The 19,191-nt window shown below is 42.5% G+C and overlaps 3 protein-coding genes and 3 non-coding genes across 6 annotated transcripts; 3 read left to right on the top strand and 3 right to left on the bottom strand.

Moving 5' to 3' along the window:
* Positions 1–14: 14 nt before the first annotated feature.
* LOC139179009 (histone H4-like) lies at positions 15–419 on the top strand (the record flags this gene model as incomplete). The annotated part of the gene is made up of 1 exon (XM_070778281.1): positions 15–419. A coding segment is annotated over one exon (354 nt), but the record flags the coding sequence as incomplete, so codon positions are not given.
* Positions 420–539: 120 nt separating this feature from the next.
* H2BC12 (H2B clustered histone 12) lies at positions 540–1,058 on the bottom strand. Its single transcript, XM_019985304.2, has one exon. The coding sequence runs from the start codon at positions 991–993 to the stop codon at positions 613–615; it is 381 nt and encodes a 126-aa protein (XP_019840863.1). The 5' UTR covers positions 994–1,058; the 3' UTR covers positions 540–612.
* A 213-nt stretch (positions 1,059–1,271) lies between these two features.
* On the top strand, positions 1,272–1,822 carry LOC109576637 (histone H2A type 1-H). The gene has a single exon (XM_019985297.2). It carries the CDS (start codon positions 1,317–1,319, stop codon positions 1,701–1,703), a length of 387 nt encoding a protein of 128 aa, XP_019840856.2. The 5' UTR covers positions 1,272–1,316; the 3' UTR covers positions 1,704–1,822.
* A 6,253-nt stretch (positions 1,823–8,075) lies between these two features.
* TRNAV-UAC (transfer RNA valine (anticodon UAC)) lies at positions 8,076–8,148 on the bottom strand. The gene has a single exon. It is a non-coding gene; the product is annotated as a tRNA-Val (tRNA).
* A 4,722-nt stretch (positions 8,149–12,870) lies between these two features.
* TRNAT-AGU (transfer RNA threonine (anticodon AGU)) lies at positions 12,871–12,944 on the top strand. The gene has a single exon. It is a non-coding gene; the product is annotated as a tRNA-Thr (tRNA).
* A 2,550-nt stretch (positions 12,945–15,494) lies between these two features.
* On the bottom strand, positions 15,495–15,568 carry TRNAI-AAU (transfer RNA isoleucine (anticodon AAU)). Its single transcript has one exon. It is a non-coding gene; the product is annotated as a tRNA-Ile (tRNA).
* Positions 15,569–19,191: the final 3,623 nt, after the last annotated feature.

The raw sequence follows: 19,191 nt of genomic DNA, 5'->3' as shown, positions 1-19,191 counted from the left end.
CGCATTAATGGGGCTGCGACAAACTGAATGTACTTTACTGTTCTCGGGTCTCGAAATGTCTGGACGTGATAAGGGTGGGAAAGGGTTTGGGGAAGGGGGGCGCCAAGCGTCACCGCAAAGTTTTGCGAGACAACATCCAGGGCATCACTAAGCCCGCTATCCGCCGCCTAGCTCGGCGTGGAGGAGTCAAACGCATCTCCGGCCTCATCTACGAGGAGACCCGCGGGGTGCTGAAGGTGTTCCTGGAGAATGTGATCCGGGATGCAGTCACCTACACCGAGCACGCCAAGCGCAAGACTGTCACCGCCATGGACGTGGTCTACGCGCTCAAACGCCAAGGACGCACCCTCTATGGCTTCGGCGGCTGAAGGAAAAAAGTTCGACCTTATTTATTAAAGGCCCTTTTTAGGGCCCGCCAAGTTTTCATTGAAAGAGTTAAAATAACACCATTCACAGAACACAAGATTTAGCGAAAATGGCCAGTGTTTACCAAGAACGCTGCGGTGTTACAAAGAGAAAAGTGGAGTACGTGTTTCCAGTTCTTTATATTGACAACTTAGTGGCTCTTAAAAGAGCCTTTGTGGTTGGTCTAAGAACGGTTGCTGGACAACTTTACTTGGCGCTGGTGTACTTGGTGACGGCCTTGGTACCCTCAGACACCGCATGCTTGGCCAGCTCCCCGGGCAGCAGTAGGCGCACGGCCGTCTGGATCTCCCTGGATGTGATGGTCGAGCGCTTGTTGTAATGCGCCAGGCGCGACGCCTCGCCCGCAATGCGCTCGAAGATGTCGTTGACGAAGGAGTTCATGATGCCCATAGCCTTGGACGAGATGCCGGTGTCCGGGTGGACCTGCTTCAGCACCTTGTACACGTACACGGAGTAGCTCTCCTTGCGGCTACGCTTGCGCTTCTTGCCGTCTTTCTTTTGCGCCTTGGTGACCGCCTTCTTGGAGCCCTTTTTCGGGGCCGGAGCGGACTTCGCTGGTTCTGGCATGGTTGTAAAAACTTACACCGAAGTCTAAAACACAAGCCAGAAAACAGTGACAAGAAACGCAAAATGCCTCTTTTATATAGAACCTTCTATGCAAATAAGGTCATAGGTTAAAGTCTTAGTCTATTGGTGGTGGTTGAAAAAGACGTCATAAATTAGTTATGCCCAATCAGAACGGAAGAATCCAAATCTCTCATTCCCATTGGTTAAAATGAACCCACTGACCTAACCAATGACACGTCTTCTTTTTCGCGCCCAATCAGGCTTATAAAAGGCGCTGCACTTACATTAGCAAGTTCGTCTGCGCTGCTGCTGTAGATTCCGAAATGTCTGGACGTGGCAAGCAAGGGGGCAAGGCTCGTGCTAAAGCTAAGACCCGTTCCTCGCGGGCTGGGCTCCAGTTCCCTGTAGGCCGCGTACATCGCTTGCTCCGCAGAGGTAACTATGCCGAGCGGGTAGGTGCCGGGGCCCCGGTGTATCTGGCGGCGGTGCTGGAGTACCTGACGGCCGAGATCCTAGAGCTGGCGGGCAATGCGGCCCGCGACAACAAGAAAACGAGAATCATTCCGCGTCACTTGCAACTGGCCATCCGCAACGATGAAGAACTTAACAAGCTGCTGGGGAAGGTCACCATTGCTCAGGGTGGTGTTTTACCCAACATCCAGGCCGTGCTACTACCTAAGAAAACTGAGAGCCATCACAAGGCCAAATAAAGAGGTTAGGAAAGGTGAAAAAACCAACGGCTCTTTTCAGAGCCAACCTACATTGTCAAAGAAAAGGCTGTGATTACTGTGTATTTTGAGTGATAAAATTACAAGGTGCTTAACTGAGATTGTGAAGCAATTCTGATGGCGTTTTAAAATATGGTCTGAATTGACGTTCACGTGGACTAGTATGCTCACAAGATGGGAGGTGAATCAACAGGTAACTTCTTGAAATCAGATAACCCTAATGTTGCCTAGTAGTATTCTTACGTAGTCAATATGGGAGGCACTGGTTAACTTTTAAGAGACATTCAGCAGTATAGAGTATAGTAGAAAAAATCCTTTGAGAACATTCTGAATAAGTGATCTAACTAAAAAATAGTTTTTATGGGAAATTCTTGAGTTCTGCTTACTTTCATTTTCCTGAGGATTTATCCTAATGGAAAATTAGCTTGTCGGTTAAAATCATACAGTATTTTCTTAATCTCGTGTAAATCCTTGAACCTATTTCTTTGGGATACATATATTAGTTTAATGCACTCCTGTGTAGACAGTCAATGCGACTCAAAATCTGCCTCCCTGAAAGTTATCTGAGTTTTGTTTGTGCGTGCTGTCGCTTCAGTCTGCGACTGCGACCCCATGAACTTAGCCTACAAGTCTCAGTCCATGAGATTCTCCAGGCAAGAATACTGGAGTGGGTTGCCATGCCGTCCTCCAGGGCATCTTTCCCACCCAGTGATCGAACCCAGTTATCTTTCTTAGGTCCCCTGCTTTGGCAGACAAGTTCTTCACCACTGGTCGACCACTAGGTGAGGGAGCCACAAGCAAACACGTAAATATGTAATACAATATTGCTGCGAAGAACATAGGGAGGAGATAAGTCATATAGAATAATGGGGACTCATTTTAGATAAGTGGAGATAACCTCTTTTAAAGGAGTTACCTGATCAGAGACCTACATAAATTGAAAAATAAACAAGACAGATATTAGAAAAAGAGAATTTCAAGTAGAAATAACAAAGTGCAAAAGCCTTAAGACAGAAAATATGTTTTTCTTGGGAATAACCGGAAGGCCCATGAGGTTATGAACTTGAAGGGGGAGGGCCACTATAATATAGGACTTTGGCTGTGCAACTTAATGTGTATAAGTAATCAAAAACAACAGCAACCCTGATCTCTTGAGATAATAAATTTGATAATACAAATTAGCTAAATAGAAAAATTATGAAATCCAACACACTTAAAAAAAAAGACACCATAGAAATAGTATTGACCTCACCTTATTATGTGGTTCAAAAACTGAAAGATTTTGGAGAACATTCTTTATAATTCAGTACAGGATTTATTTACTACTCCTAGTCGTTGTTTGCAGAAGCCTTTTTGAATGAAATGATAGTAAAATGCAAAAGGCCAAGGAAAAAAAACTATGATGATACAGTGGTGCGGGTTGGGTTCTCTAGAAGCAGATGCTTCAGACAGTTTGGGGTGCAAGATGTTTATTAGGGACCAACATTGGTAGAGGAAGGAACTAGGATTGGACAGAGGATGTCAAACTGTAATACAGGCCAGACAAACATGGGGAGCAATGGAGCCTGTATTACCTTTCAGAGTTGCCCCACTTTGGGTGAAAATGTCCCAGGATCAGGTTTTACTTCCCCACCTTGCTTTGCCACTGATGTGGACTGCACTAGGAAAGGGCGTGCCTTGAGATGGGTGGAACTCTGAAACTCTAGGAACACTGAAGGAGACAAGAACTGCGCCTATCTACTAAGTGCACTCTGCAATTGGGCAGCAAGTCTTTCCTTGGTGGGGATCAGGCTACTGCATTTGCTTGTCTATGACATACATTAAGATGAATATAAATATCAATGTTGAGTCATATCTATGATAGTATTTGTAAAACTGACTTTAACATGCATAGCTAGTATTGTTTCTTTGTTTTCATTGAGGGAATTTAAAAGAGATGTGTTTTCTTTTGAGAAAAATGAGAAAACTTTCTATAAATCTTTACTAATTCCATGTACTCCAATAAGATTTTAGATGCCTCCCTCAGTCATTGCAAATGGAAGGTGATATAGAACAATTATAAGGAATATGAGAGGATCATCGGAAAAGACCTTGATGCTGGGAAAGATTGAAGGCAAGAGAAGAAGGGGACAACAAAGGATGAGATGGATGGATGGATGGATGGATGGCATCACCGACTTGATGGACATGAATTTGAGTAAGCTCCAGGAGTTGGTGATGGATAGGGAAGCCTAGCATGCTGCAGGCCATGGGGTTGCAAAGAGTTGGACATGACTGAGTGGCTGAACTGAACTGATGAGAGTTCCACTGGGCTTCTCTCCCTTCTCCAGATCCTTGGAAGGAAGAGGGTAGGGCACAGCCTTTAAAAGAATGACAGCCATAAGACATGACAAAGACTGGTTAGAACCAACGGGATTGTTCATTGTAATATTTTAACAGTTAAATGACACACCCACTAGCGCCATGACAGTTCTGAAGTGAAAGTCACTCAGTCAGGTCCGACTCTTTGTGACCCTGTGGACTACACAGTCCGTGAAATTCTCCAGACCAAAATACTGGAGTGGATATTGCGACCCCATGGACTATACAGTCCATGGAATTCTCCAGGCCAGAATGCTGGAGTAGATAACCTTTCCCTTCCCCAGGGGATCTTCCCAACCCAGGGATTGAACCAGGGTCTCCTGCACTACAGGCAGATTCTTTACCAGCTGAGCCACAAAGACAGTTCTGAGGCTAACTCTAAAAGGTCAAAAAGTGGGTGGTGGCCCAATTCCTGGAAATCTCTGCCCTTTTCCCAAAATAATTGGAATAATCCACTCATTAGCCTATGAAATTACCCTGCCCATAAACTAACCATGCCATATTTACGGGTTCACTGTCCCTCTCTCCCTCTCCCCTCAAGGCCTCCCATCTCTAAGTTGGAGGTATAAGTTGCAGTACACAGCCATCCAGTTCTACTAGTGCCAAAATGCTCTACAAAGTCAATCAAAACAGGCCCAGGATTGTTAACCCTTTGTTAACTGGTCATAGGGAGTTTACCAAGAGGTTATAAAAAAGAATTGGTTGAAGGAGAGGCAGCAACACAATTTTCTCACTGAGTTACACAAGGCTGTGATCCATGTGATCATTTCGGTTAGTTTTCTCTCATTGTGGTTTTCAGTCTATCTGCCCTCTGATGGGTGAAGATAAGAAGTTCATACAAGCTTCCTGATGGGAGAGACTGGCTGTGGGGAAAACTGGGTCTTGCTCTGGTGGGCAGGGCCATGCTCAGTAAATCTTCAATCCAATTTCCCCCTGATGGCTGGGACTGCTGCCTCCCTGTAGTTTGGCCTGAGGCAGCCCAGTCCTAGACTTTGCAGTCACTATAGTAAACTACATGCTCTATGGTACAGGTAATGGCAACCGCCTCCCAGGACTGCTGCTGCCAGTGCCCCTGACCCTGCAACAGGTCACTGTCAACCCACATCTCCGCCAGAGACTCCCAAACACTCACAGGCAAGTCTGGATCAGTCTCTCATGGGGTCCCTGTTCCTTTCTCCTCGGTCCTGGTGCACACAGAGTTTTGCTTGTGCCCTCCAGGAGTCTCTGTTTCTCAGTCCTGTGGAAGTTCTGTAATCAAATCTCACTCAAAACCCTTCAAGCTAGGCTTCAACAGTACGAGAACCAAGAACTTCCAGATGTACAAGTTAGATTTAGAAAGGGCAGAGGAACCTAACTACTGGACCACCAGGAAATGCCCCTTACAGAGATTTTTTTTTAATAATATAGGAAAGGGAGATGGTAGGATTCCTGGAGCTATGCTGAGTAAGAGAGAAAGTTTTAAGTTTACTTTTTATAGAAAACTTATGAAAATCAGAAGTAGAAAAGCCCATGGCATTGATAAACATAGAGCTAGGAAGTTGCATAGGCCACCCTCTTTATCCTACTCAGAATCACTGTAGTAAATGTGTCAGACAGAACCCTCAGAAAGGCTTTTAGAAATAAAAAGCACAAGAAAAGAGGCCATTTTCTAGGCTTTGTGCCCCACCACGGACTAGCAACAGGATTAGCTTTTCTCTCTCTGTATAGGGAACCACATGCAAATCAATCCCATTGCTAAAAACACCACAGCGGAAAAAAAGGAAAAGCACTTGTGTCCATAAATAGGGTGCTTTCTAAATAGGGTGAGAGAAAGTCCCTGAGGGAAAGAAAGGAAGGAGAGGTCCAACTCACACAAGCCTGAGACATAAGCACCCTGCATTCTCTGTAGAGCAGCATTTTCTTTCCTTCAACTTAACTGAGCTCATTTCCTTGAGACTGAGAAAATCCCTAGCTCTCTTCCCAGATCAAATTAATACTGGGAATTCTTCAGCAAACCTGCCAGTAATTAGGATGGCTTTGGGTGATCTAGAAGGAATGAGACAAAGAAAATCTCAGAAAATTAAGGACATCATTTTGGCTCTGCTGAGAAGCTTTTTATGGACAGCTGCTGTTATATGAACTCTTTGTTTTCATTTTCTATCCATCCTTTCCTCCCCACAGCCCTACCTGATAATGTCCTCCACATACAATAAAGTCATGTGTTGGCCACATACTGTTGGGAGACTGCTTCCATAAAGCATTGGATTGGAATCCCTGCATATTAATTCATTCATTGTGGGGCCAAACAATATTCATAAAGAACTTAACACGGAGCCCTGGTGATAAACTATTGAACAAGATAGTTATCTCCTCTTGGAACACAGTGAGGGCAGGGAGGGACGAAGGGAGGAGACTGACATTAATTTAGAATAACTCCAGTAACTAATTAATCATAAGAAACTGATTAGGGACATTGATGGAAAAGCAAAAAAAAAAAAAAAAAAAAGGATCATGGAACAGAGAAAATAAAATCTGACTTAGACTGAGAGGAATATGTTGTATGGAGACAGAAAGTCAGGAAAAGCTTCCCCAATGAATTCAGTGGAAAGCTGAATGAAGCAGGAATGAAATTTAACCAGATATAGAGAAGAAGGGAAATCATTTCCTACCAAGGAAGGAGCACTCCAGGACTCTGTCTCTAGGGTCAGTGTTCGCAGAGCCATCCGTGAGGGGGTAGGGGTGGACCATAGGGCTTCCAGGCCACACAAGAAGCACTTTCCCCTCTGGCAACCTAAACCTAGGTAAATGGAGAAAGTAGTTTCAATGAGATGTGAGCACCCGAGACACCATATTTTCTGACAGTTTCAACTGGGCAGGATGAGTCCTGGTGGGGCTGAACTCAGAGGTATGGGCAGAATCAATCCATATTCGTTGCCTTGAACTGACTTCTGGCACCTGGTATGAGGCCAGATTACACGCCAAGCACCCAAAGATTCTGACCAGTTTGGCCAAAAATGGGAACCAGTAAGATTCACTTCGAAGCAACCACCCTCTCTGTTTCATAGCTGGAGGTCTGAGGACCACACTTTGTAAAACTAAGCAAGAAACTGCATGGATTAGAAGTGGAAGTGAGAGTAGTGATTCCACGAGTGTTAGCAACCAGGAGAGGAAGCATCATGTTTGAAAAATTGCACGGAGTGAAACAATTTTTGTTCCTTTTGGTTTGTTTGCCAGGGGCAAGATGTTGGAAAGTGGAGGAGAGACTAAGGCAATTAACTGGGAAGGCATTTCTAAATAAGGACGGGAACCAAAGTGCCTGTTTCTATGGATGACGGGAATGGATGTTCCTGTGAAAAGAGCAGAGGTACAGCCCAGAGGCAGGTGTTTTTCTTCATGGCTTTCTGTGATAGTATAGTGGTTAGTACTCTGCGTTGTGGCTGCAGCAACCTTGGTTCGAATCCGAGTCACGGCAAGAGCTGCATTGCTCATAAGCACCTCACTGTTTTTGCAACATTGCCATGGAGACAGCCTCGGAAATGCCTTTGCGAGATCGAAGACAAATGTTCTGCATCTTGCCCGTACTGGCCAGTAATGGCTCTTTTTTACACTCATATTTATGGATTCTTAGATTTCATATAGGATTCTATGGTGGATTTCATTTTCTTCCAGATTTATCTCTGCTGCTGCTGCTGCTAAGTCGCTTCAGTCGTGTCCGACTCTGTGTGACCCCATAGACGGCAGCCCACCAGGCTCCCCAGTCCCTGGGATTCTCCAGGCAAGAACCTCTAGTCGTCATAAAAGTCAAGGAGAAATAGGTGACAACCTGATGCTTCACATTGCCTCACAGAGCTACACAGTATATGAAAGTGGATCTCAAAGAGAAATCAGGGGAAAATCATATATTCTGTCTCATAAATAGCTATTAGAAGCCTAATCTACAAAACACCGAAACCTCACTCTGTTTGCCTTGGAGTTGGAGAAGAAACAAACAAAAAAAACACATATCTTCGTAGCTGGTTCCACTGGGGATCGAACCCAGGACCTTCTGCGTGTAAAGCAGATGTGCTAACCACTACACTATGGAACCAAGAGCTACCAGGTCTCCTGTCCCCAGATACAAAAGTTTCTGGCAAACTATATCAGCAAATATAATTATTGATTCAAAGATAGGTAGCTTTGAATACGGAAATTTTTGGTGCTTAATTACATTTCTACTGCATTTCAGTCTCATACAAGCTTAAAATATCTTCAAGTTGCATCATTTGTGAACACACTATTCTTGATTTGTGCCCCTTTGAACACTTCTAGATTAATCTGTCTGTGAACACATGATTCTTGATTTGTGCCCCTTTGAACACTTCTAGACTATATTTATCCATTCACTCAAAGAGTATGTATGTTGAACATGTGGGCCAAGCGCTTGTCAAAGTGCTGAGGATAGAGCAGTGCAACAATCAAAACCCCTGTGTATACATACCTGATCACCTTATCTTACCATGCTGTAGTTCCTAGCAAATAACAGGTGCTGAATAAATGTATCTATTTCAAAAGAATTATAAACAAAATTAGCAGCACTCTCATGACCTCTCTTTTTTGCAGCTGAGTTACAGCTAGACAATTGGGGGATGCCGGGAGCCGGCATATTGCATATTGAGTGCATATTGCATATTGAGTGCAGCACTTTCCACAGCATCATCTTTCAGGATCTGGAATAGCTCAACTGGAATTCTATCACTGCCAGGAGCCAGCGTGAGGAACTCCGCCCATGACAAAGGTCAGGAGGAAGGAGGCTTGGCATACGCAAAGGCGGGATCAAGCCTCAGGGGTGTCCCTGGAAATTCTCAAGCATCTACCCCCAAAACCAGAGTCTGCCTACTTTCTGCTTGTGCTTTCACCTACACCTCTGACTTTACGGGGGGCTGTCCCCCACTACCTCTCTGAAAAAAGAGTTAGCTTACAGCTCCAGTTAATAATTCCTGGGTGTGACAGTGTTTAACCTACAAACTCCTTTGGAAATCCTCTAGCCTGCCTGAATAGGTTTTTCCGGCCACATGTGATTGTTCAGAGCCGCCCAACTGTGAGAGGCAGGAGATGTTCTATACTGTCTAAACACAGATTCTTTTGAGTAGTTAAAAGATTGATTAGAAATTGTATTGGTGAAGGGATTTTCACTTGTTGGGCCAATGTTTGCTGCTAAGTTTCCATATCCCTTACCTGCTGTGTCCCTGGCAGTGTATTGATTAATATAATTGGTGTAAGTAGTAGCTTTAATGTTTGTAACCTGGGACCCTTGAGTTAATTCTTTTTCTTGTTATAGCCCACCACACCTTTGCTCTGTAGGAATGCAACTTTATCTAATGCTTTTTGGAGGCTGGCGCCTGACTTTAGAATAATCACCTTTAGAGAAAAAGGCCTCCGGGCCAGAAGATGATGCAAATCACCTAAACTTTTGCATATGATAAGTTTGCAGGAAGAGAGCCTGGCTTGCTGCATGACTCTACCCCTTCCCCCATTACCCTCTATACATAACTTAAGGTATAAAAACTACTTTGGAAAATAAAGTGCGGGCCTTGTTCACCGAAACTTGGTCTCACCATGTCGTTCTTTCTCTTACCTTCTGGCTGAATTATTCAGCCTCTTTTCTCCACTGAATTTCCTCACTGAGCTATCCTTATTTCAGCCTCTTTTCTCCACTGAATTTCCTCACTGAGCTATCCTCATTCTATTACTCTTTATATCCTTAATTAACGTTTAATTAAGCAATTGTTTCCTGATCCTCGCCTACGCCGTCTCTCCTTCGAATACCCTGGATCAGCCGGGGCTGGTCCCCGGCAGGGGACTGCTCACTAAGTTAAACTTAGGATATCTGTGCGTTAATGCAGATGGGAGGCCAAAAAAAAAAATGTTTTCAATTATAGGGGTTCAGAGCATGCCATTTCAAAATATTCTCCTCTGATATGTTGATTTTTTTTTTAAGTTAACCACACTTGAAAAACAGCAAATGCAAAAAAGGGCACTCTTACCTTCATTTTGATTCTGAAAGCAGGAGATGAAATACAATATGCCCTCCCTGTACCAGGAAGAAGGAAGCATTCTTATTACCAGAGACTGGGGAGTCCAAGCAGAGAGAAATCTTTCCAAAACAGAAAAACCTCCTTAAACTAACCCTTATCTTCCAAGTCACTTTTCCACAATTAACTGCCCTAGTCCAAACCCTTTCATCTTGTCACATTTTCATGTTTGTCCAACCTAATACATAAGTCTTGGACTCTAATTACTTCTTTAAGTCTTCATTTTTCTTGTGAGGGCTCCCATGTACAACTTGCTTAATAAAATTTGTATGGGTTTCTCCTATCAATCTGTTTTATGCTAGTTTAATTCTTAGGCCCAATCAGAAACCCTAAGAGTAGAGGAGAAATTTTACCTCTCCTACACAATCTCTCTTTCCTCTCCCTCCTTCCTTGTAATATATTAGTGGTCTAACAAATCTTCAAATTCTGGGCCCTGATTTCCAGAGCCTTAGTGAAGACTTGGGAGCCTTTTAGAAGTCAAGTCACTGGTGAGAAGGTTGTTTGAGGGTCACATAATCCTTGTTGTTCAAGGTCTTAGAATTATAGGAGAGCAAAAAATAACCAAAGAGCCTGAGCACAAGATAGAAACTCATAGGGTTTCTGGACCAAAAATAAGGAGTTTCCAGTTCTTAATGAAAAGGATCAATTAAAACAACAAGCTCACACACCAGAGCAAGGACTGAACTCGAGTAGACAAACAACTTACAAACTAATTTCAAAACCTTCCCACTCACCAATGACAGCAATAGGATTTTGTTCTCATATCTTTTCTGATAAGAAACCAAAAAATATTTGTTTACAGTTTGGAAGGTCTAGGATTGATTTCATAGGCTCATGAAACATTGGCCCAAGCTTACAAGAATGTAAACAAAAAACAAATCTTTGGAAGGCTCTTTGATGGGAAAATCATAAAATATAATTCAAACAATTATTTTCATAAAATTTACTATTTATGTGCTATGACTTGTGATGGGTTGTTAGAACTCTCCCTGACCTTGCAGATATATATTATAACAAGAAAAACACATAATTTTACTAAATATCTAATTTCATGAAAATACAAGGAGGCTAAGTTAAAGGAAGTATAGGATGCTACATGACCACCAACACGTTCTGAAGACTCTTACTAAACCAAAACTTTAAGCACTAGAAGACACACCTCCAACAGACTGTCATATAAAAAACCAGTAGACTTCCCTATATGGCTAGACAGATCATGTCTCAAATTTAAAAGTAGAAAATCTACGTTTTTTAAAGAGAGAATATTTTTTAACCTAGTAGTGAGAAAAATCCTTTAAGCATAACCTCAAAAGTACAAACCATTAGGGGGAAAAGGACAGAAGATAGGAAATACGGTACCCATTATGGAATTTTACACAGAAATTAGAAGCAATGATTTAAATGTACACAGGGCAACTTTGATGGATCTTAAAGTCAAAAATGCTTTTTAAAGGCATAAGTATATAATATGTAATTCATATAAATTTATATGTGCAAAAACCAAAAATGTCAATTTTGGTATATATTTGTATGTATATATACACAATGATAAAAATAATACACAATGAACAAATTAGAAAACTTGTTTATGTAAGGAGAGGAATGGCAGCAGGACATAAGAACAAAGGAAATGAATAAATCTTGTTGTAAGAAAGGGTGAGTAGTTTAGGTACAGGCTACCCTGGCAGAGAAGAGCTGGTGGGTGCCCAGAGGAAATCACGTAGATTTGTCACAGGGTCTCAGTGATTTCTCTGTTCTCCAGGGTCTTTCATTTTGTGGGTGCTCAGTGAACGCATAAGCCTCAGTGCTTCTCTATAAAGCACAAAACACAAGGAAGTTATTTAAACATTTCCAAAAGATGGCCTCATCTGTTCCTTCCCCACCTTAAGCTGTATTTGGCCAACATGCCACAGACCCTTCTGCAATCATCAGCCTGACACGGAAACTGGGAAGAGAGGTCATGTGACTCTGCTAAGACACCCTGCACCTTGCCTCCTGCCTCCTGCAGGAGGTATTAACCACATTGCACCCTAGTTTTCATTAATTCTCTGAATCTTTCACTCACTTTTACAGTCAATGAAGACAGGAATCAAGTCAGTTTTAACTCACTGGTGCAGTGAGCAGAATCTTCTCTGCATCAGTGTGTCCTTATCTTTGCTTGCTTGCTTGTGCCAGGTCAGATAAAATCGAAGGAAGCATGGTAGTCTTGCTCTTGTGCAGTGAATTAGCTCAGAAAGTAGCTTCATGGAGTCTGTAACCTGGAGATTGGGGAACTGGTGCTTATGTCTCTCATTTGTTTGGAGAGGGAAGTTTTTAAAACTCACTTTATTTGTTTCTAGAATATAAATCTTAAAGATGAAGAAGTTTTTGTTTGTTTTGTTCACTGTTCTATCTTCAGTACCCAGTAAATTACCTGAGGTACAATAGTGACCACATTTGTGAACAAAATGAATTAATGGATAAAATTTTTTAATGTGTGGCAATATCCAATATTTCCTCTAGAGGGCGAAAGTCACCATGAAATAGGAATTTCACTCCAATGTAAAATAATTTTTAAAACCTCGCACTGAAGAATGCATTATTTTTTATATGTTGAAGTTTCTGCTTTCGTATAGAAATATGGTTTGGAAATATAGATTCGTTCTCTTTGTCAAGAAATCATGTACATTTCTGTCAAAATGCTGCATTTCACAGAAAATATTACCAATACGATATAACTGAATCTTAGTTAGAAAAGCGGCCCTGTGGCTTAGCTGGTCAAAGCGCCTGTCTAGTAAACAGGAGATCCTGGGTTCGAATCCCAGCGGGGCCTTCCTTGTTCGGTTTTTATATTTCAAGAGTTGTTGCCGCCAAACATCTTGGAGATGCATTGAACAATTTATATTACTGGTAAATTCTGTATTAAATTCTTATTCCAATGTGGAGAGTCTTTTTCCAGCATCACAGTATGAAGAGCTGTGGTGAAGGGAAAAGTGAGTACGTTTCCTGTAAAGGATAGAAAGTGATGGATTTGCTAATGATTGGTGTGTGGATTGAGCACAAATTATCTTACAGTACCTGACAGCAAAATTTCAAATTCTGTCTCGGAAGTTCACTTTCAGCTCTCTTAACCTGTGACATCCAACATTTTCAGCTAAACGATGGAGTTTGGTTATCAGCATCAGGTAAAGAATTAATAAAACATTTTTAGAATCAGACTCATTTTTATTTCTGAGAACAAGTAAGAGAGGAATGTCAAATTTAGACCCTCATCATTTTGGTTTTGTACAGCCCTCAAAACTGTATTTGTTTGTTCGTTAGTAGAACCTTCTGGGAGTGGAAATTGGGAGCTTAATGATATTTTGGGGAAATAAATCATAAATAGATGATCAATTTCTTGAATGTTAAATGATATCAGAGTTTATTAGCTAAAATGTCACTGCATAGCACTGGCCTACATATTGGGTTTTTCACTTTTATTAAAAAAAGTTCAAACATTATAATTGGAGTTTTACCAGAGTCATTGTCTTTTCACTTTCATAGAAGTAGTTCTGCATTATGCCTGAAACCCTGTTTATACTTCGTGGAAACCTGGTTTCATTTTCATTAGTTTATCCATAGCAGTTCTTACCCATGGACTTCCCAAGGAATGTGAGCAAAAAAGGTAGTCATGGGGAGTAGCGGATTATGCCGTCCCAGTAAGTCTGGAGTAGGTCCTACACATTTATATATTCATAAGACTTCATATGTAAGTAATATAAATCCTCAGTTGAAAGCCAATTGCCTAGATGTTAGATTCAAAGTGCAACCAAGTTAACATTTCGAAAAGTAACTGAAATTGTGTCTCACTGTACTCTGCTGCTGTTGTCTGCTGCTGCTGCTGCTAAGTCGCTTCAGTCGTGTCCGACTCTGTGCGACCCCACAGACGGCAGCCCACCGGGCTTCCCGTCCCTGGGATTCTCCAGGCAAGAACACTGGAGTGGGTTGCCATTTCCTTCTCCAATGCATGAAAGTGAAAAGTGAAAGTGAAGTCGCTCAGTCGTGTCCGACTCTTAGCGACCCCATGGACTGCAGCCCACCAGGCTCCTCCATCCATGGGATTCTCCACGCAAGAGTACTGGAGTGGGGTGCCACTATCAGGCAAAACGACACCAGAACTCCAAACATATTATGAACAGTGGACACTGATAAATCTCTAGGAATTTCTCATTCCTTGAAGGCTGTCAGCTAACAGTTATTCTGTTTCTAGTGAATGTCCACATTTCATGGCCTGTGGCCTCCTTCATCTCCAAAGATAGCAATGACCTGTTGAGTCCTTCTTGTACTTCAAATCTGTAAGTACATTATTTAATATGCAATGGAGTAATCAGGTGCTGGCTTTGATACCAAGGATGCAGTACTGACTGAAACAGAGGAAGGCCTTGCCATCTTGGGCTTGTTAAGCATCCACTATGTCCCTGGAACTGTGCTTGAGACATTACTTAGGTCATTACTTAATCAATATCATACATGTTTTCATAGTAACCCCGTACTTTCAAACAAGAGAAAAAGTAAAAATATGTTGGGAGTCTGAGGGACAGTGCAAGGGTCGAGGGGAGAAAAAGGAGGAGGTTCGTGCTGGGCACACAGAGAGACAGGAGCCAGACTTCAAGAAAAGGGACCGACAGGGAGAGTAAGGAGCTTCGACTGAGAGCGGCCCCAGGGGCTCTTGACCTCCTATCTCCCACCGCACACCCCGTTTTCGTCATTCACATCTGAAGTCCAGAGATTTTATGATAAACATTCAAAACAAAAATTTTAGACGAGTTTTAAATGACTTGGTAAGTGGCAGCACGGAAGTAACGGTCAGATGCAACCCAAAGGCTGACCATTGCACCATTTTACCACGGAGCATTCGCGGTTGCTGGTCTGAGGCTACGCGAACAAGCCTGAGATATTCCCACATTGAGAAAAAGGAAACCTAAGTACCACCAGGCGTATATCCCCGAGGGGATCGAATCAGCACCTTAACACTATAAAAACAATACCCTAAGCAACTGAGCAGCTTACCATGCAGAGGAATGATGTTTTTACATTTCAGAAATATAAACTATATCAAAACATTATTGCCTTAAGTTTTTTCCAGGATGATGCAAGAAATTCTCTAACTCTCCCTATCTCCTCTTTCCTAAATACAGCCACCTTACCTCGTTCAAGCTTCTTTGAAAGCTTTTCATCCTGACTCTGATACATTATTTTTTATAAAGAAAAAATACAGATACACAATCAAATATTTCAGTGCTGGTGATATTAGGACTATCTGTAACTGGATACATGGTAGCACTTTCCACCTGAGACGTGGTCTATGGATAAAAAGGAGGTGGGGAAAAAGGAACTCCTACAGTGGCCCGTACGGGGATCGAACCCGCGACCTTGGCGTTATTAGCACCACGCTCTAACCAACTGAGCTAACCGGCCACCGTTACGCACAGCTTTTACTTACCTCCTTTAAAGTCTGATCTAATTAAAGCAGGCCGTCTTCACGAAAGGTTTAAAAATGCTCTTTTTTTCTACCATAAGAGGAAAAGATAAGTCCCAGCTACCGGCACAGATAAACCTTACTTCTCTCCAGGAAAACATTATTTCTCAAATCGACCAAGGAAGACGCAGATCGATGTCCGGAAACAACTACTTCCTTACAACTATTCCCAGAAGGCCTAGGGTAAACGCAAAGCTTCTGCACGCCTGAGATGGCGGCGGGCGGATCACAGAACTCATCACAGAACCCCAGCAGTGCAGGGCTCAGAGGATCCGGCTTCCGCCCGCGGGGTACGGATTCTCTGCTCCAGGAGACCATTACGGGCGGGTCACCTCTTCCCAGAGGCCTCTAGCCGCTTGGCCTCAGGGTGGGTTGCCTGGTTGTTCTAAAGCTAAGTCTGTAGCTAGCTGTTCGTCCCGCGCGGATTAAGACCGTGATCTGACGCTGCAGTACCGACCATCGGACACTTGGTGACGACAGAGGACGGGGTTGAGGTCTCCGGAGGCAAAAGGACTGACTTCTCCATCCTAAAACCTCCATCCTAAAACTTGTCTCCTTTGACGAGACAAGTCGAGACCAGGGTGAGTCCGGGTCAGGACCCGTGATCCGGACCAGGGAGAAACAACGGAATCTGAAAGCTTGAACTAAAGCCAAGATCAGGCAACAAACAGTAAGGAGTTAGGAAATCTTTGCCCTTTTGAGCCTGGCATGATCCACCTGCAAGCCGTGTCAACTCTGGCAGGGACCGGCGGTGCAGCAAATTTCTACTTGCTTTCTTTTCTCTGTTGGACCCTACAACTCTCTCTCTTTTTTCCCCCTACTTTTTTGCATCTGAAGTTAATTGACTCATTTTATATGTATATAGTATATCGAGTAAGATCTGAAAGACTATTCTAAAAAGAGTTATTTCTTTTAATGAGACAAGTTAACTACTCATTTACTTATATTATGCAATTTATAAATTTTCTTTTTAATTGTTTAAAAAGCTGTAAGATGGTAGTTCTTATCTTTAGTGTTGAAAAGGTGCCAGGAGCCGAGCAGGCGTGAGGAGCTCCGCCCGTGGCAAAGGTCATGAGGAAGGAGGCTCGGCATACGCAAAGGCGGGATGAGCCTCAGGAGTCCCCCTAGAAATTCTCGAGCATCTACCCCCAAAACCAGAGTCTGCCTACTTTCTGCTTTGTACTCTCACCTACACCTCTGACTTTACGGGGGGCTGCCCCCCACTACCTCTCTCTGAAAAAAAGAGTTAACTTAGAGCTCCAGTTAATAATTCCTGGGTGTGATAGTGTTTCAACCTACAAACTCCTTTGGAAGTCCTCTAGCCTGCCTGAATAGGTTTTTCCGGCCACATGTGATTGCTCAGAGCCTCCCAGCTGTGAGAGGCATGAGATGTTCTAAACTGTCTAAATACAGATTCCTTTGAGCAGTTAAAAGATTGATTAGAAATTGTACTGGTGAAGGGTTTTTCACTTGTTGGGCTAATGTTTGCTGCTAAGTCTCCATATCCCTTACCTGCTGTGTCCCTGGCAGTGTATTGATGAATATAATTGGTGTAAGTAGTAGCTTTAATGTTTGTAACCTTGGACCCTTGAGTTAATTCTTTTTCTTGTTATAGCTCACCACACCTTTGCCCTGTAGGAATGCAACTTTATCTAATGCTTTTGGAGGGTGGCGCCTGACTAATCACCTTTAGAGAAAAAGAAGTTTTCTGAAGAAAGGGTCTTAAAATGTTAACAGGCCTCTGGGCCAGAAGATGATGCAAATCACCTAAACTTTTGCATATGATAAGTTTGCAGGAAGAAAGCCTGGCTTACTGCATGACTCTACCCCTTCCCGCATTATCGTCTATGCATAACTTAAGGTATAAAAACTACTTTGGAAAATAAAGTGCGGGCCTTGTTCACCGAAACTTGGTCTCCCCATGTCGTTCTTTCTCTCACCTTCTGGCTGAATTATTTCAGCCTCTTTTCTCCACTGAATTTCCTCACTGAACTATCCTTATTTAACCACTCTTTATATCTTTAATTAACATTTAAATAAGCTGTTGTATCTACTCTCAGCGACCCCGTGGACTGCAGCCTACCAGGCTCCTCCATCCATGGGATTTTCCAGGCAAGAGTACTGGAGTGGGGTGCCATTGCCTTCTCCGTTAAAATAGCTAGCTCTGTTCTTTTACTCTCACTTCTAATTTAGTAAAAGAACAGAGTTAAAATAGCTAGCTCTGTTCTTTTACTAAATTAGGAGTGAAATATAATATCTACATGACACCATGAAAACTTCAAGAAGGAAAATGGCTGACACGTGAAGTTGTGTTGCCAGATTTCACTTAGACCTCCAAGTGAGACTGCTGGGTATTTGCATGGCCAAAGAATGTCACATGAAATTTGGATACATTTCAGAAAGTTACCTCTAATATTGTCCCCTGATCTGACAAATGTTTATTGAGAATCTACCATGATCAAGTCTAGTTTTCATTACTAACATGATGGTCCCAAAGTCACACATGGTCCTTCCCACACTCTTCTAGAGCTTAAAATCCAATACCACCATGACTTCTAACTAACTGTCAAACAGCGGAGATGGTTTTCTCCACATAGCCATTATTTTCATTTTACCTTTAAAAAGATCTTTTCTTCAGTCTTTTGTGTCTGATACTGGTGTATTTTCTGCACAAATGATCAAGACAGATGAGCAATAATATCCAATGAAAGTACTTATACTATGTGCCATGGAAAACTTCTGTATATGGATACATAGCTTCCATTATCTTGGCATATCTACTTAAACATAATATCCATTTGGAATCCTTATCTCTTGCTTTTTGCAATTTTGGGGAATAATATCACCAAAAATTTTTAGAAGTAAATAGTGAAGGGAATTGTGAACCTTGCTGTCACCTAGGAGATGAGAATTTTGAGGTCAGGAGATGACAGTGTGCTATTTTGTATAGAAATGCTGAGGTGGAAGACTTCATTTATACAAAAGACTGTGAAAAATCACTCCCAATGGGGCCTCGAAAGAATAACTTAAATTCTGTCTTGGAAACTGTAGCATGCAGAATTCTCATTCCATAACACCAGTAAATTATGGAGAGCAGTGGAGTCTGAATCCAAGCACCAGAGCTTTAAAAAACAAACAACAACAACAAAACTAGTATCCTTCAGTTCAGTTCAGTCGCTCAGTCGTGTCTGGCTCTTTGCAATCCCATGGACTGCAGCATACCAGGCTTCCCTGTCCATCACCAAACTCCTGGAGCTTACTCAAACTCATGTCCATTGAGTCAGGGATGCCATCCAACCATCTCATCCTCTGCCATCCCCTTCTCCTCCTGCCCCCAATCCCTCCCACCATCAGGGTCTTTTCCAATGAGTCAACTCTTCGCATGAGGTGACCAAAGTATTGGAGTTTCAGCTTCAGCATCAGCCCTTCCAAGGAATATTTAGGAGTGATTTCCTTTAGGAATGACTGGTTGGATCTCCTTGCAGTCCAAGGGACTCTCAAGAGTCTTCTCCAACACCACAGTTCAAAAGCATCAATTCTTCCACGCCCAGCTTTCTTTATA

This window comes from Bos indicus, chromosome 23 (genome assembly GCF_029378745.1).
Source record: "Bos indicus isolate NIAB-ARS_2022 breed Sahiwal x Tharparkar chromosome 23, NIAB-ARS_B.indTharparkar_mat_pri_1.0, whole genome shotgun sequence".
NCBI classification, from domain to species: domain Eukaryota; kingdom Metazoa; phylum Chordata; class Mammalia; order Artiodactyla; family Bovidae; genus Bos; species Bos indicus.
Note: the sequence above shows the minus strand (reverse complement) of the source record. Positions and strands in the feature narration are given on the sequence as shown.

Coding starts and splice junctions, on each gene's coding strand:
- H2BC12 (XM_019985304.2), bottom strand. CDS start 993: ATGCCAGAACCAGCGAAGTCCGCTCCGGCCCCGAAAAAGGGCTCCAAG.
- LOC109576637 (XM_019985297.2), top strand. CDS start 1,317: ATGTCTGGACGTGGCAAGCAAGGGGGCAAGGCTCGTGCTAAAGCTAAG.